This window comes from Pagrus pagrus (assembly GCF_965226575.1).
Source record: "Pagrus pagrus genome assembly, chromosome: 2".
Classification (NCBI taxonomy): Eukaryota; Metazoa; Chordata; class Actinopteri; order Spariformes; family Sparidae; genus Pagrus; species Pagrus pagrus.
In genome coordinates, this window is record NC_140186.1 from 33457190 (window position 1) to 33472899 (window position 15710).

The 15710-nt window shown below is 40.5% G+C and overlaps 1 protein-coding gene across 1 annotated transcript; it reads left to right on the top strand.

Annotated features, from left to right (window-relative positions):
- Window positions 1-2205: 2205 nt before the first annotated feature.
- LOC311251033 (uncharacterized protein) lies at window positions 2206-13888 on the top strand. The gene is made up of 3 exons (XM_084343298.1): window positions 2206-2327; window positions 5904-5988; window positions 10825-13888. The coding sequence occupies exons 2-3, from the start codon at window positions 5971-5973 to the stop codon at window positions 11932-11934; spliced, it is 1128 nt and encodes a 375-aa protein (XP_084199424.1). The 5' UTR covers window positions 2206-2327; window positions 5904-5970; the 3' UTR covers window positions 11935-13888.
- The last annotated feature ends 1822 nt before the right edge of the window (window positions 13889-15710 follow it).

Genomic DNA, 15710 nt, shown 5'->3' on the forward strand with positions numbered 1-15710 from the left:
TAAGGCAGGGAATAACTTAAGTGATAGGAATAACAAGTTTATTGGTACTGTTCTGAAATCCAAAGTGTTTCATGATTATAACAGAGGGTTGCATATACAGGCAGCTGAGTCTATAACCTGGTCTATTATGGATAGCACACACCAAATTTATCAAATGGTCAGTTTCCCCAAAAGTTAAAGAAACCCGTCTTAAAGTAATTCATACCTGTACGATTTATCCATCAGCTAAGCTTCTTATAAAACGGTTTTAATTTGAAGTGGACCCCTGTACCTTCTGTAATCAGAGTGAAGAGACCTCGGGACACATGTTCTTCTTCTGCCCTGTGTCTCTCACGTTTTGGACGGATAATTTATAGAAAATGGTAATCACTAAAGGTACAAACAACATTCCATCCTTTGAAACCTCTCACATTCTTTTTTACTTGGATAATTTGAACTCATCTGTCTCTGACATGGTTAATATAATTTGACTTATGGGTAAATATCATATTTATTGAAGTACATGGAGAAATTCCAAGCCCTCCTTCTGAATGGTTTATAAATGATTTTAGACTGTTATTTTTCATGTTTTTGCTCCACTTTGTATTTTGAATTTTTGTGCCTAGTGAATGTGACATTAGCTTAATCCTTTTTTTCATATTTGTAATAATTTGTATATAAATCATTATTTAGTTTTACCTTATCCTCATCTAAGTTGATTGTTGTTTACTCTGTTTTGTACTATTTGCATATCCTCCACAAGATGTTGTATGTTTTGTATGTTTTGAATTGTTCAGTAAATAACAAAAAACATGTTTTGCATTGGGACATACTGCATCTTTTTCTGGCATATGAAATTAAAAGAGTACAGCCTACTGGAATGTGGTGGAAGTGGATAAAGCAGAAGGTGCTTCGTCACCTTCCTAATGAGAACGGGACTAATCGAGGGGACTGATTAGGAAAATCTTACATAGTGGACTGTTGGAGTTACTGTAAGAGATCACTAACTCCAAAAGGTGGCAGTAGCGCAACATTTAGGATGCAATCTGAAGAAGAAGAAGAAGAAGAAGAAGAAGAAGAAGAAGAAGGAGAACCTGTGTGTAGAAATAATTGTGTACAGTGTAATCAGTGAAAGGAGAACAATGAAGCATGGCGAGCAGAACGCTGCAAACGGAAAACAAGAGATGGGAAAGTAATAAGAGTCAGAGCCAAGAGAAGGTTCAACCATGAGGAAGCAGAATACAAAAGAGTCAAGAAATAAGGAGGGAAAAATCTGATAGGAAGCTTTTATTTTAGTTTTATTTTTGCAAGGACATGATGAAGTTCCTAGCGTTCCTGGCCACAGTGATAAACTGTGCTGCTGAGGCACATCCAGACATAGGAAAAACTGTTTATCCATGGACAATCATGGGGAGGGAATCATGTTCGTGTGGGTACCAGCACACAGGAATTACAGGATATGAAAAAGTTGACAACCTAGCGAAAGAGGGCTGGGTTAGGGTCAGGGTTCACACAGGTCAAATCATCATACAGGTCATTGTAATCACTGTCAGTGACTGTGCTTCAATGTGGGAGCACGATGGAGGGGAGTGAGTTCGGTTTCTGGAATCAACTGGAATAATTAAAAGATAAAACTGTAAAATGTGAAGCAGTGGCCGATTAAAACCAGAGGGGGCAGTAATGCAACACAAAGGATGCCAAGTGTTGTTCAACACCGTAAAAGAAGAAGAAGAAGAAGAAGAAGAACAACAACAACAACAACAACAACAAATATGATGTGGAGTGAAATAAATTACTTAGTAGGATATATGAACTAGGGCGGAGATGGCGTTTGGAAGGGATTTTAGGGATGACTGACAAACTGAGGGAATGTTACAAGGCCCTCATTATTTTTCTGAAAGATACAGGTTTAAATTGTAAGATATAATGACACGTGTGTGTGTGTGTGTGTGTGTGTGTGTGTGTACATATGTATATATTTATGTGTGTTTATATTTTTTATTTCATTTTATTTAAATTTGTATTTTTCGGAGCGGGGGGGGGGGGGTACTATTATTATCTATCATTTACTTGCAGAATGTAACCATGGATGTATTAGATCCATGAAACCGAAGTACATGAAGCGCTGCGCTACATACTCCGGTACAGTAGGTGGCAGTATGGACCTTTTCACGTTGGTTTGCAATCCGCCATTAAATTAGAGAAGAAGAAGAAGAAGAAGAAGAAGAAGAAGGGAAAGGAAAGGAAAGAAGGAAAGAAAGAAAAGAGAAGAGAAGAAGGCGGCAGTACATTCGTGGCACTATCACAGATCAGCAGCTTTGGCAGGAGAGGCTGTGGCAGGGTGAAAGGTATTGTCCGTGCCTGCCTTGTCTGTCTGTAGTGGTACTTCGTGGTTGTTGATAGCGCTCAGGGTGTAAAGCTGCTAACTTGTGATAGTTTGCTGGCCTGGATGTGTGATGTGGTCTGTATGAGCCATGAGCCTGGTTGTTGCTGCTGGAGCGCAGCGTCAGACTGGCTGCAGCAGGTCCGGGTGTCATGCGTTCATTCAGCTCAGTCTAGCACACACAGCACGACAAATTCTGTTCTGACCCGAAACCTACAGAGAAAAAAGACATTTGTTTTCCCGTGTTTCGCATGAAAGGGAACATCTAATAAATATGGAAACCAAAACGAAATAATACTTCAGATTTCCGTTGTTCTCTACGTGTCTCTGTATTCTTCGTGGTGTCTTTCTTGTGCGTTCACGCTTTGCGCCTGTACAACCTGCCACAACACATGAGGCTGCATCTACCGGTGTGACAGGTCAACTGGTGGCCGAGTTAACTGGTGATGGTCCCAGATAAACCAGAGGCTAGAGAAGTGTCTTTGCGCTTGTCTGTTACCCAAGCAAGCTAAAAAAGAAGGAAGAGTCATTACGTCACTGAACCTAGCTTTGGTGACAGCTGTATTGAAGTCTATGGGAGATGCATTGACCAACACACTAAAACCCGACATATCTACGTTGTATGACTTCTGTAGAAGAAATGCCTCCAGAGAATGAAAGATTCATGGACCTCCAGTCCTCTGATTAATTTAAAGCAAGCTAGGAATGACTATGTGGGTGTCTGTGTCCAGTGGTGCAGTATTTACTCAGTTTGGGAAATCCCATGATCTCTGGAGCGTTCAAGGCGGACTCAACAGAGATTAGATATCATCAATGCTTCACCAAAAATTGCTGTAATGTGCCTTCCACATGTGGAAAATATGGAAAAATTAGCAAATGTTTGGGTCTTTGTTCTGAACATTTCCAATCATTTCAGAGCACTCAAAAGTCCAACAGTCAAAATATATTGAAACAAGATCGATGTAATCATTTCCAAAATCCACAGCATGTTGTTAACAAAATATTCTGCTTCAGTCCATATTTGTTACTGCTCAGCCTTTCAAAAGTAACATTTTCACTGTGGCAAAAAGATGTTTGCTCTTGCATTTCCACACATACCTGAGAGAACTGACATTTAACTACAATAACAAACAAGAAAATGGCTCTTACACTATAATAGATTGTCCCGGCACTGACGAGTGCACCAGTTTTTTCCTTCCTATTAAATCATGAATTCCTCGGCTGTATTACTTTCACTATCATGCAGTACTGTTGAAAAACAAAAGGATGAAGCATAATATTGATGACATCATGATATGGTAGTCTGATAATCATTAATTATGCTCTGTGTGGGAATCACTCTCACACACGTCAAATACTGTATGCCTACGATACAGTAAGAACTGATTCACGCTGATCATCACTGCTCCTCCTGGTGGATGGATAAACCATTGCAACTGGTTTCCCCACATGGCGCTTAGGGGCGTGACTATTCAGGCCCACGTTCACTACGTCATCTCGGGGGATCTCATTCCAGTCACGTACTCTTCCAGGTCCGAGCACGGACCCATCATGGACCTTTTAGGGCCCTGTCACAGTGGGATGGAAAGCTTTAAGAGGCTTCATCTGTATGTTGTCTGATATGAGCCTATATGAAAACTTTTCACAGACCATGTAATGTAGAAAATTATGCTTTGGGTGATTTTACCTTGTCCAGCAGAACGTGCTCCGACTTCGTTATTACAAACGTTCTCAGACTCAACAGGGCACATGTAGCGGAGTTCATTTCAGCTGAGTAGACAGTACTACAGACGGAGTGAAGCGGTGTCTTTACATGATAGCGAGTTATTTTCTTCACCAAAAAAGTTTAACTACGTTGTTTAACGCTGCGGTGTGTGTTGGTCTCGTTTGTTCCTGCTGCACACCGCACTGCCTTTCCTTGTTAGTGATGATGTAGAAAGTAATCACAAAAATGTGATTACTTTGACTACTTCACGTTTGTCTAGCAAAGGTAATTATTCAGTCATTGACGAACAGAAGTACTTGATCAATTTGAAGTAAACTCTAGATGTGTAAATTGTCCGGGTGCTGCACTTTCCTCACAATTCACTTCCGCCTCGTTCTGTTGACATCATGCTATTAATCAACATTTGGAGCTTTGAATTTTGACATTTGTGAATGGATTCTGATTCGTAGGAGATAACAATGTAGATTTTTATGTGATTTGATTTTTAAATTTTTTTTAAAATTTTTTATCCACCTCTAGTGGCAACAAGTTTATCATATTCACTAATGCCAAATGCTAATAGTGAAATATTCAATCAATAACTCTTTTTTGTATAGTGCCAACTGACAACAAAAGTTATCTTTGACACCTTCCAAATTGAGCAGGTTTAGACCATAATTTTAATAAATTTATTTAGAGACCCAACATTTCCTCCATTAGCAAGTACAACAGTGGCAAGAAAAGAAAACTTTTTTGAGTGTGCAGCCATCTGCCTTGACCATTTGGGTTGAGAGAGAGAGAAAGAGAGAGAGAGTCGGGGACATGGAGTTGTACAGAAGCCACAACAATAACAGCTATAACTAGATGAAATAGGTATGAAATAGGCCCAAACCCAAAGTTGTACAAGTCTTTATATATAACTCTATACTGTATACTGGCCACCGTCAGCCCATCAACCGGCGATTTCCCATATATTCGCGCAGGTGTGTGCCAGGACGTGTAGTGGGTGGGGAACATCCTGCTGAGTACGCTATGCTTCTACCGAGCACTTGGTTGTTGTTGCTGTTTATTTTATTATCAAAAGCCTATGTGATTGCTGCGTGATTTTTGTGGACCAAATATTTATTCTGTTTGAATAAATTTGCCTTTACCTTACCCTCTCATATCCTTGGTCTTTAATGTGAAAAGCTAATTTCACTCAAACATTACAGCCCAAAGTTTAAGGCTACACTTTTTAATAAATCTCCATGGGATCTTTTTGAACTGTAAGCTATTTTGCCAAGACAGCTTGAATATAAACTTGTAGGTTTATGCAGCAATTTGGTTTAGTCACCACTTATCCTACACTGAGAGATTCACTGAGTATTTCATCTTGTAGTCTCCTGCATTGTTTTCTCTCACCAGACAAGCGCTTCTCAGCACGCAGGGATGATGTGGATATGTGCCTGAAAAATATGGATAGGAAATGCTGCACGTGGCATTTTTCGAATAGTTTTTGAACTTGTGTACAGGTTACATTTATTCCCAACTCCCAAAAGTGGCGGAGCTGCACTCCTCATCAACTCGCTCCAGCAACTTGTGCACAGAGCCCCACTCCCAGGCGGTTTGCTGGCATTTCTTTGTGCTAGTCAGCTCCTCCTCGACTCCTTTCTAATCACAGACTTACAGGTTAATTATTTATTGAGTGAAATTTTCAAGGAGGTGCACCACTAATGTAGCAAAATAAAATGTCAAATATAGACCAAAACATTCTGAACTGCAGCAAATAAGAATCTAAAATCCTATGTGAATCATGTGATCATCATCAAGTAATGTCTCTTTATTTGATGTTTTCAGAGCTGAAACAAGCTGACGGGAAGAAAAGAATTCGGAGGACGTTTACTGTCACTCATAAGCCAGGGACATGAGTTCTTCAGAAGAGGTGAGATCAATGTTCCAAACTTCTAGTCTGTCTGCCAAGGCTGGTAAACAGAACAGAGAGATGGTGCGAGAGCTTCACACTTACTACTGAGGATTTTAGGCTGCTGTCACTGTCATTTAGGCCTTTCTACCTCCCCAAGGAGTTTGGACAGTTATTTATTACCCATGTCAATATTCATCTGAGAGCAAAAGTTCGAGCTGCTGCAGATGTAAGATATGATACTTTGGTCAGGTTAGAAAACGCTGCTTCTGATGCCCCTGAATTTGTATTGGGGGTTTTCAATAGCAGTTCTATAAATGGGGTACTGCCCCACTTCTATCAGAATGTTACCAGACCCACAAGAGGAGAGAGGACACTGGACTTGTTTTGGCAGTTTTCCCATCATATCTGCTGGCCTGGCTCTACTCAGTTTGACTTGGCACGGCAGCTCGGCATAGCAAGGATTATATTTCCACCACAACTGAGCTAAGGTGTGTCTTAAACCAATGATGAGCCTGTCTCAATCCCCTCGGTACTATTGAAGAACCAATGCTAACAAAGTGGATCCGCTAATTCAGTTACAAACACGTTTTTTTCCCCTATTACTTCTTTACAATAAAAGCCATTGCTATTTAGTCATTTCAGAGCTTTCATTATGAAGCAGCATTACAGGAAACATTACGTTTTCACCAGCAGTAACTAAACATGACTTCCAAAACACACGAAACAGTTAAACACAGCAGTTGTTTGAAAGTACAAACAGGATGAGAGAAACTAAAGAGATTTCGTTAGAGGTTACAAAAGTCCTGAGAGCTGAACACAGACTTTTAAAAACGTCTTTCTCTCAAGTTTCCTGCACATATATGAGTTGAGTATAGATTTGCAACAAACAATTGGTTCAGGAGGAGACTGCTTGTTACGGGTTGTCAGCAGTCGCAAGACGTCAACGCAGCCGGCTTCGAGGCGGGGCGGGTGCGGCTTGGCCCTACTCCGGAGCAGGTCCATTGCAGGGCTCAGCTCGTGGCCAAAAGGGCTGGTGGAAAAACAGCATAGGTGACGCAGACCATAACTGTTGTCTACACAGTCCATCTCTATAAACAACCAGCAGGCCAAACCATCCAGACATGGATTGCCAAATCAGTGGATTGTCTGAGAGGATGTTTTGACTGTGCATCATCGGACATCTTCTTAGACACCGGTGGAACCTGAGATGGGCTTAATACAGTCATGACAGACTAATATACACTTTTATTATGACAATTTTATACCTACATGTATCAAGATTTTAGAAGTCTGCCGGCAAACTGGTGAACTGACTGACAGAGTCTGTGTCTGTGAGCTGACCCTGAGCAAATTCAATGCAAGCATTTTGATACAGTCCAGCAGTAGTGAATGCCAAACAAAAGGGCACACTCAAGTGGTCAAATGAAGAGGGGGGCAGGGAGGACATATACAGTCCCCTCCAAAACTGTTGGAACAGCGAGGCCAATTCCTTTATTTTTGCTGCACACTGAAAACATTTGGGTTTGACATCAAAAGATGAATATGAGACAAGTGATCAGTGAATTCAGCTTTTCTTTCCAGGTATTTACATCTAGATCTGTTACACAACTTAGAAGATAGCATCATTTGTAACAGAACACCACTTTTTTAGATGAGCAAATGTAAATAACTGCATCAAGCCTGCGAGCAAGCCTTGCATTCTTCTTTTGTGATGCTTTTCCAGGCTTTCACCTCAGCCTCTTTCAGTTGTTGTTTGTTTCGGGGGGTTTCTCCTTTTAGTCTCCTCCTCTCAGGTAAAATGCTCAGTAGGGTTTAAGTCTGGAGATTGACTTGGCCAGTCTAAAACATTCCACTTCTTTCCCCTGATGAATTCTGGCAGTGTGTTGGGTTGTTGTCTTGCTGCATGCTCCTAATCAGTTGCATCTTTCTTTAAATAGGTAGACAAAATGTTTCTGAAGACGTCTGAGTTCATTTTGCTGCTGCCATCATGTGTTTCATCATCAGTGAAGATCAATGAGCCCATGAGAAGAAGAAGCCATGCAAGCCCAAGCCATGATATTACCTCCACCTTGTTTCACAGAAGAGCTTGTGTGTTTGGGATCATGAGCAGATCCTTGGTTTCTCCACACATTAGCCTTTCCATCACTTTGGTAAAGGTCCATCTTTGTCTCATCAGTCCATAAAACTTTGTCACAGAACTTATGAGCCTGGTCTCTGTACTTTTTGACAAATTCCAATCTGGCCTTCCTATTCTTATTGCTAATGAGTGGTTTGCATCTTCTGGTGTAGCCTCTGTACCGAAGTCTTCTGCGAACGGTGGATTGTGATACCTTCACTGCTGCCCTCTGGAGGTTGCTGGTGATGTCACTGACAGTTGTTTTAGGGTTTTTCTTTACAGCTCTCACAAGTTTCTGTCATCAACTGCTGATGTTTTTCCTTTAGTTACTTTCTTCTTTATTTACATTTAGGGCATTTAGCAGACGCTTTTGTCCACAGTGACTTACAGTAGTTCATACACTACATACATACTGATGGCGGTGGCTGCCATGCAAGGTTTTTGGTTCGGTATCTTACCCAAACACACTTGCAGACCAGGGGAATCGAACCAGCGACCTTTCAAGAACAAGACACTGGCTCTTCCCCTGAGCCAGTGTCTTGTTATCGGAAGGTCGCTGTTCCTGAATCAGGACATTCCATATGGTTGTACTGGCTATGGACAATGTTGATTTTCCATCTTCTCTCAGCTTCAAAATTGCTTGCTTGTCTCCCATAGACAGCTCTCTGGTCTTCATGTTGGTTACACCTTTTTAACGACTAAATGCAGTCTGCCAAGGCAAAACCCAAATCTTAAACTGAGAGCAGACATTTAGCGCTATTTATTGTTTGAATAATCAGTGTAATAGGACATACCTGGGCAGCAAAAAACACCTGTCAGTCACATGTTCCAATAATTTTGCTGACTTCAAAAATGGGTGGGTTCAAACAAAAGTTGCTGTCTTCTAAGTTTTTTTTAACAGTAACAGATGTAACAGATGTAAATACCTGGAAATGGAAGCTGAAATACTGATCTCTTGGTGAGGCCGTAGAATAGAAGTCGATCACCATCTCGTTTGTTTTATTCACGTTGAGGGAGAGGGTGTGGGATCTGCACCACACTCTTAGCTGTTGTGTTGTCAGCAAACTAAATGATGCAATTGGTGTTGAGTCTGGCAGTGCAGTCATGGGTTACCAGGGTGAACACCAACGGGAACGGGGTCAGGACACAGCCCTGGTGTGAGTCTGTGTTCACTGAGATTTTTTTTTTTATGTATGGCTGCCCCTTCTCCCCCTTAAGAGAGACGCACAAGACACAGTTTAACTTCATTGATTACTGGAATGTCCCAACTCCTGAGCTTGATCTGTTTCCTCTACAGAGTACTGTCCTGTTTACAACTACAGATTTTAGTTTTGCTGCTTAAATGAGCCATGATGTTTGCTACAATGACATTACTATGGGCATGGAAAGGAAACCTTTAAATGACTGAAAGCAGCCTCTCTAATCATTAAAGCACAGCATACATGCATTGTAAACCTGCCTATGAAGGTGCATCTTACTATATGAATACTGAGCCCTCTATATAGCAGGTAAAACACTGCGGCATTGACTTTAGATCAAGGGCCCATGTTATTACTGCAAATGCTTTCTGCTGCACAGATTTCTACATCCAATTTTTTTTTTCTACCATGTGACCCTAGAGGGGCTAAATACAGACTAATTCAATGAGGAAATAAAACAGCGTGTCTGGGTCAAGAGGGAGGAGACAGAAACTCAGGGTCCTGATGTGTTCACTGTAGTCTGGACTGTTCACATGTGCCACCTGATGGTTGTTGGTGCGCACTGCAGCTAATGCAAAATCAGGTGGCTAAAATAATAGTCCCCCCTCCTTTTCTGCCATGTGGAGGACCCTTTAACACACAGCAATGGCCTCCTCCATCTGTAGTATCCTGAATAAAAGTCTGGATGTTATTTGTTGCTTACACTAAAGGCAATAGTGTGTGTGTGTGTGTGTGTGTGTGTGTGTGTGTGTGTGTGTGTGTGTGTGTGTGTGTGTGTGACTGCAAACAAAATTAACAGACATCAAAGTCCCCAGCCCTATGGTGATGTCATCAACCTGAGGACGTCTGTATAATTCAGATGCACGCCAAAACTAGGGTCAAACAGAGTTGTTGTCATCATCTTTACTGATTACTGGTGACTATCAAATACAATGCAGAAAGATAGGACTGTCAGCAGCTGGTCTGGGTTGCTTGCTCCATTACAAAAGCTCCAGGATGCTGGGATGTAGCCAGGTCTCCGTGAAGATGCTTGCACGACAGTCTCAGATTTTTGTTACTGAGTGACCCTGAGTCTTACTTCATCCATGTTTATCTCTCTGCGACCAGATATTGGCCAGAAGGAGGCTGGGTAAAGAAATAGCCTGAGGTCCAAATGAAGTCAGCTCAGTTTGTATTTTCATTGAGTGTACTCTGTCGTGTGTTAGAAAACTATGAAATGCTTTTTTTTTCATTAAGGATCCTATTAAATCAGCAATCCCTGAGCTCTCCCTACTACATATTTCTCTCTACACCAATGACTACACTTTGTTTATGTACAGACTTATTTCACCTTATTTTTATCTTTCTTTGTTGAGCTTTGGTGTATTTGTTTTTACCTGTATGTCAATTCCTGTCTCCCTGTAAATAGTTTTTCAAGCTTTGTGAACAGTTGAGATGGAGGAAGTGAAGTTCCACTGCATGGCTAGCTGATGGCTAATAGTTTGTAGTGTTTAATCAAGTCCCTTACTCTGAACTTTTTTTCTGTCTCTGTTTTCTCAGTTGAAACACACAGACACAGACAGGACCAGGCCTCAGTGTGAGATGTGTGGAAAGTCTTTTCGTCGCATCTGTAATCTCAGAAGACATGAACGCACTCACGCTACAGAGAAACTCTATCACTGTGGACAATGTGGCAGTATTTTCAGCCAGCTAAATGCATATAAGCAACACCTGCAGGCCCACACTGAAGAAACATCATATTGCTGTGACCAGTGCGGGAGTAATTTCAGCACCCAAAGTTCGTACAGGAAACACCTGCGTTGCCACACTGCTCCATACCAGTGCAACCAATGTGAAAAGACTTTCATTTACCTCAGCATTTACAAAATACACATGCGTGTCCACACAGGAGAGAAACCATACTGCTGTGACCAGTGTCCAAAGAGCTTTAGCTTTTTAAGTTCATATAAGCGACACCAGCTTAGCCACAGTGGAGAAAAGCCGTACCAGTGTGACTTTTGTGGGAAGAGTTTCACTCAGTCAGGGCATTTCAGTCTGCATCTACGTAATCACACAGGAGAGAAACCATATGAGTGTGACCAATGTGACAAGAGTTTCAGTGACTTAAGTAGTTATAAGATACACATGCGCATCCACACAGGAGAGAAACCATACTGCTGTGACCAGTGTGGGAGGAGCTTCTCACAGCTAGGTAATTACAAATCACATATGCGTATCCACACAGGAGAAAAACCATTTCGCTGTGAATTATGTGACAAAAGTTTCTCTATTTCAAAAACGTATAAGCAACATGTAAACACTCACACTGGAGAGAAACCATACCAGTGTAAAGAATGTGGGAAAGGCTTTGGTCGACTAAGCAACTACATGCGCCACCTTCGTATCCACACTGGAGAGCAACCCTATAGCTGTGAGCAATGTGGGAAATGTTTTAATAGTTCATACAGTTACAGCCGACACCTGCGTGTTCACACTGGAGAAAAACCATACTGGTGTTCACAGTGTAAGAGACTGTTCACTCGATCACAGTCCTTAAAGAAACACCACTGTGTTGAAGTAGATGAGGATGGTTCCACTCTGTTTAACAAAGAAGCACAATCGAGCTGCGCGCCAACTGAATCAACAAACCAACAGGGCCCAAAAAAATAAGTGTCTGTTCATGGTAATGAAGGGACATGTTATATATGTCATTTTGTAAATGAAGTATTGTTAATGAAAATATGGAGACCTCAGGAAGAGTAGCTACTGTGTAAATACAGAAGCCAATGGGGATCTTAATAAATGAACTAACAACCACATCACCCAATGCAATTGTGTGATTCATTGAAGTGTTCTTTATCAATAAAAGTCTTTATCACAGAGGAATAGGATACATTTGGCTTTGGATATACACAATATTTGATAATATGACATTGCCATTTTTTGCTTTTTTGGTCTTTTCATAGGACACAAATAAAAAATGTGGAATATATCACCGCCCTTATCTTTTTACTAAGTCTCTGGGAGTCTGTAAGAATCTGCTCAAAACACTCCGATCACAGAATGAAGGCCAGATGCCTGTACTGTGAAGCAAGTTTAACATACCCAGGACATACCATTTTCCTTGGCCCAAGAACTGCATTCATACTTGGCAGTCTCATGAAGGGGTTTATCAAGTCCATGAGTTTACCCAGGTTTTCCACATGTAGCCATTAGTGCATTCACATAAAAGGGGAGGCATTTGCAAAAAAATGACTAATCGCAAAATGGACGAGTCTTGTGGCAGTGGAAAGTGAGGGATCAACAAAGCATTGCTGATTCTGATTGAAAGGATTTTTTAAATGGAAAAGCAAACCATAATATACAAAGTGAAAGCTGTCAAATGCAGCAAGGAGAGGCGCTGAAAAATTGCACCAATGCGTAAACTAATAGGCCCATAGTATGCCTTGTCATTAAGGCAGGAGTAGATCTCAATATAATAATGTTGTATACAAGTACAATAATCACAAGGCCTCAGTGCTTAAATTGCAATCTATTGTATGATGGTACTGGTATTCATTGGAATACAAAAGCACAATGAAATGCCTTTGACATTGCTTGCAAACAACAGAGAAAAATGAAATGAAGACGACATGAGGGGGCTTCTTCACAGGAGTACGCCTGTCATGATCCATGCACCGAGCTCAGGGGGAACATCTATGAATGATGAGTGATTTTCCATTAAACTGATTGGTCAGTAGGGGGTGATTTCATATGTGCTGATCTGTCATCTTAAACAACCAGCTCTGAAGAAGGTTAGGTGTGCAGCTCACATTTCCATGAAATGCCCCAATAAGAAGTGAACTACTGTTGCAGCCCTGGAAAATTAAGGGTTAACCCTGAAGTTACCTAGCTACCACCAAAACCTGCTCATAGTACAGGCCTTTGTCCCAGGCTGCAGGAATATGAATTGGCGTTTTGAATTAATTCAAAGTTTATTTTGAATGAAAAGATAAATAATGTGTTTATTTTAAAGCATATGCTATTAAGTTTAATTCAATTCAATTCAATGTGTGAAGTATAATCATTTGTGTTATTTAATTCCCAATCTTTTTAGTCTTCGGCATTTAGAATTGTATAATATACCAAAGAATGGAAATGGATTTTCCTGATGCATTTCTGTTGTTTTGTCCAACCTACTGTGCATGTTTGATTTTTAAAATTTAATCCTGTATGTTTTTGGAAAGTACTGTGTAGTTGTTTTAATATAGATTGTTGTTAATACAGGTTCCAAAATGCAACTTAAACTCACAACTGTAAAATGTTAATCTAAGTGTGGATGTAGGCACGCTCCAGGAACAACTAAATACAACAAATGTTTTCCAAAATACGATGGTAGCTTTCCAGAGTCACGGCCAGATTGATGTCCATCATCACACTATTTTATCATTCCAGTTCGTGAGTGGTCATTAAATCTACGTATGCTACTAACCATTAAAATAGTACACTAGGATTGTTACTGTATTGTATATAGTACATAGTGATTTAGTCGAGATTGAAACATTTAACCATAAAATAATATATGAACATGGACTGTAATATAAACAAATGATTTTTGAAGTCTGAAATAAAGTTTTGAATGTGTACTAAATACCTGTTTCAGATCAGACTGAATTGATTACTGTTAATTGATTACGTAACCAATGTCATTAAAATAAAAGCGAGCAACACCTATTAAACCTGAAGCTGTCCAACTGGACCGATGGAATGGCTCCCAAGGCAAGTACGGAGGGTTCACCTGGTTCAAGCAAGCGCTTGCAATAAACAAGAACAGTACCCTGGCAGTGAGTCAATAACACACACCCTTGGTTATATTAACATTAAAACGAAGAAAAAAATATAGTCTAGACTATTTAACTTTTTTAATTAAATTATGGAAAAAAATGAACTTTTCCATGATATTCTAATTTTTGAGATGCACCTGTATATCAATGCAGTCTTGAGTTTCAAGCACAAGCACAATAAAACACCGACCAGCAAAATAACAGTCCAAATGTAACACTAGGGGCGGTGAGACTGTGCATATTGGTACGGATCTTTTACACCGCCACTTTCCACGCAGATTTCCAAATGTATAAAAAATCCACAGAGGGAGAGAATGGGCCTCCTGCAGCAACATTCTCTTAAATTTTCTATTACTTTTTTGTCAAGAACAAAAATAAGAGAAGTCACTCCAGATGCACCAAATGTTCTTACCATCCAAATCAGCTCTAACCCAGGTGAAAATAACAGCAAAATGACACTTTACACACTGAGCTACATTTTTCTTCACAGTATATGCAAACCAGGTAATTGGGGGCAGTTTAGAGACATTTATAGTGAATTGTGGGGATGTTCAGACAGCTTGTGTGTAAAATGTCAGGATGATTGAGATGTATGAGGAAAAGATACTTGGGAACACATGAACATGGTGTTTTATAAATCTGAAAAGACTGTGTATGCATGTTTCCTGTTTTGTGTGTACACAGATTTCTACACCTGAATATACAGAGTTTTATATATTTGGCCCCTGGAGTGCAGCGGAGAGTTTTGAAACTGATGCAGTCATCATTGTAGGTTGTAGAGATCCACGATAACATCAAATAGTAATACAGAATGGGGCCTGTGTATCATCCGTTCACTCAATTATTCAATGTGCTCTGTCGAAATGAAAAATTAAATGAGTGAGAAGTTTGTTTGTTTTTTCTGTATCCACCAAAGGCTGAACAAAGTCGTTGTTTTCCCATCTCCTACTTGAAAGGGAACATCTAATGAATAAGGACAGAAAAACAACGAATCTCAGTGGAATCTCAAATAATCAGTTACGTTTATCTGCTGCTTCTTGTTCAGAAATGTGCATATTAAGGGAGATGTACACATATCACATTTCTGCTGCTGGAGGATCGCTGAAGGTTATGTCATTCATATTTTCCTCATAAAAGACGTATTTCACCCACCTGCAGCCCACCAGCTACTGATAAGAATGATTATTTTTATGACCTGTCCCGCCTGATGCATAGACTGAGATCCATGCACACACAGAGGGGCGTGCAGCAGCACTCCTCTAGAGTTTAAAGTGTATTTTCAGATATGCAGTCAAATGGACTTGTTGATGATGTGAGACGGCAGAGACAGCAGGACAACCACATTCCTGTCCCTCAGTGAAGACGAGTGCTGCTGTTTCAGTGCTCCAGGTACTGGCCATTTAGCTCTGACAGGGAATGGGAGATGGCACTCTGATTGGTTTGATTTAGAATATGCCCAAAACACGCCCATGAATAATGAAATGTCTAAATACAACCCTTTTGCGCAGTATGCCTCCCTTCCCGCCCAGATTATCCACCCTTTACATAGCAAAATTGACTTGGACACGCCCTTAACGCTGTTGCAGCAGGCACTTTAGACCAGGCGCCATAGGCTTTAAAGTA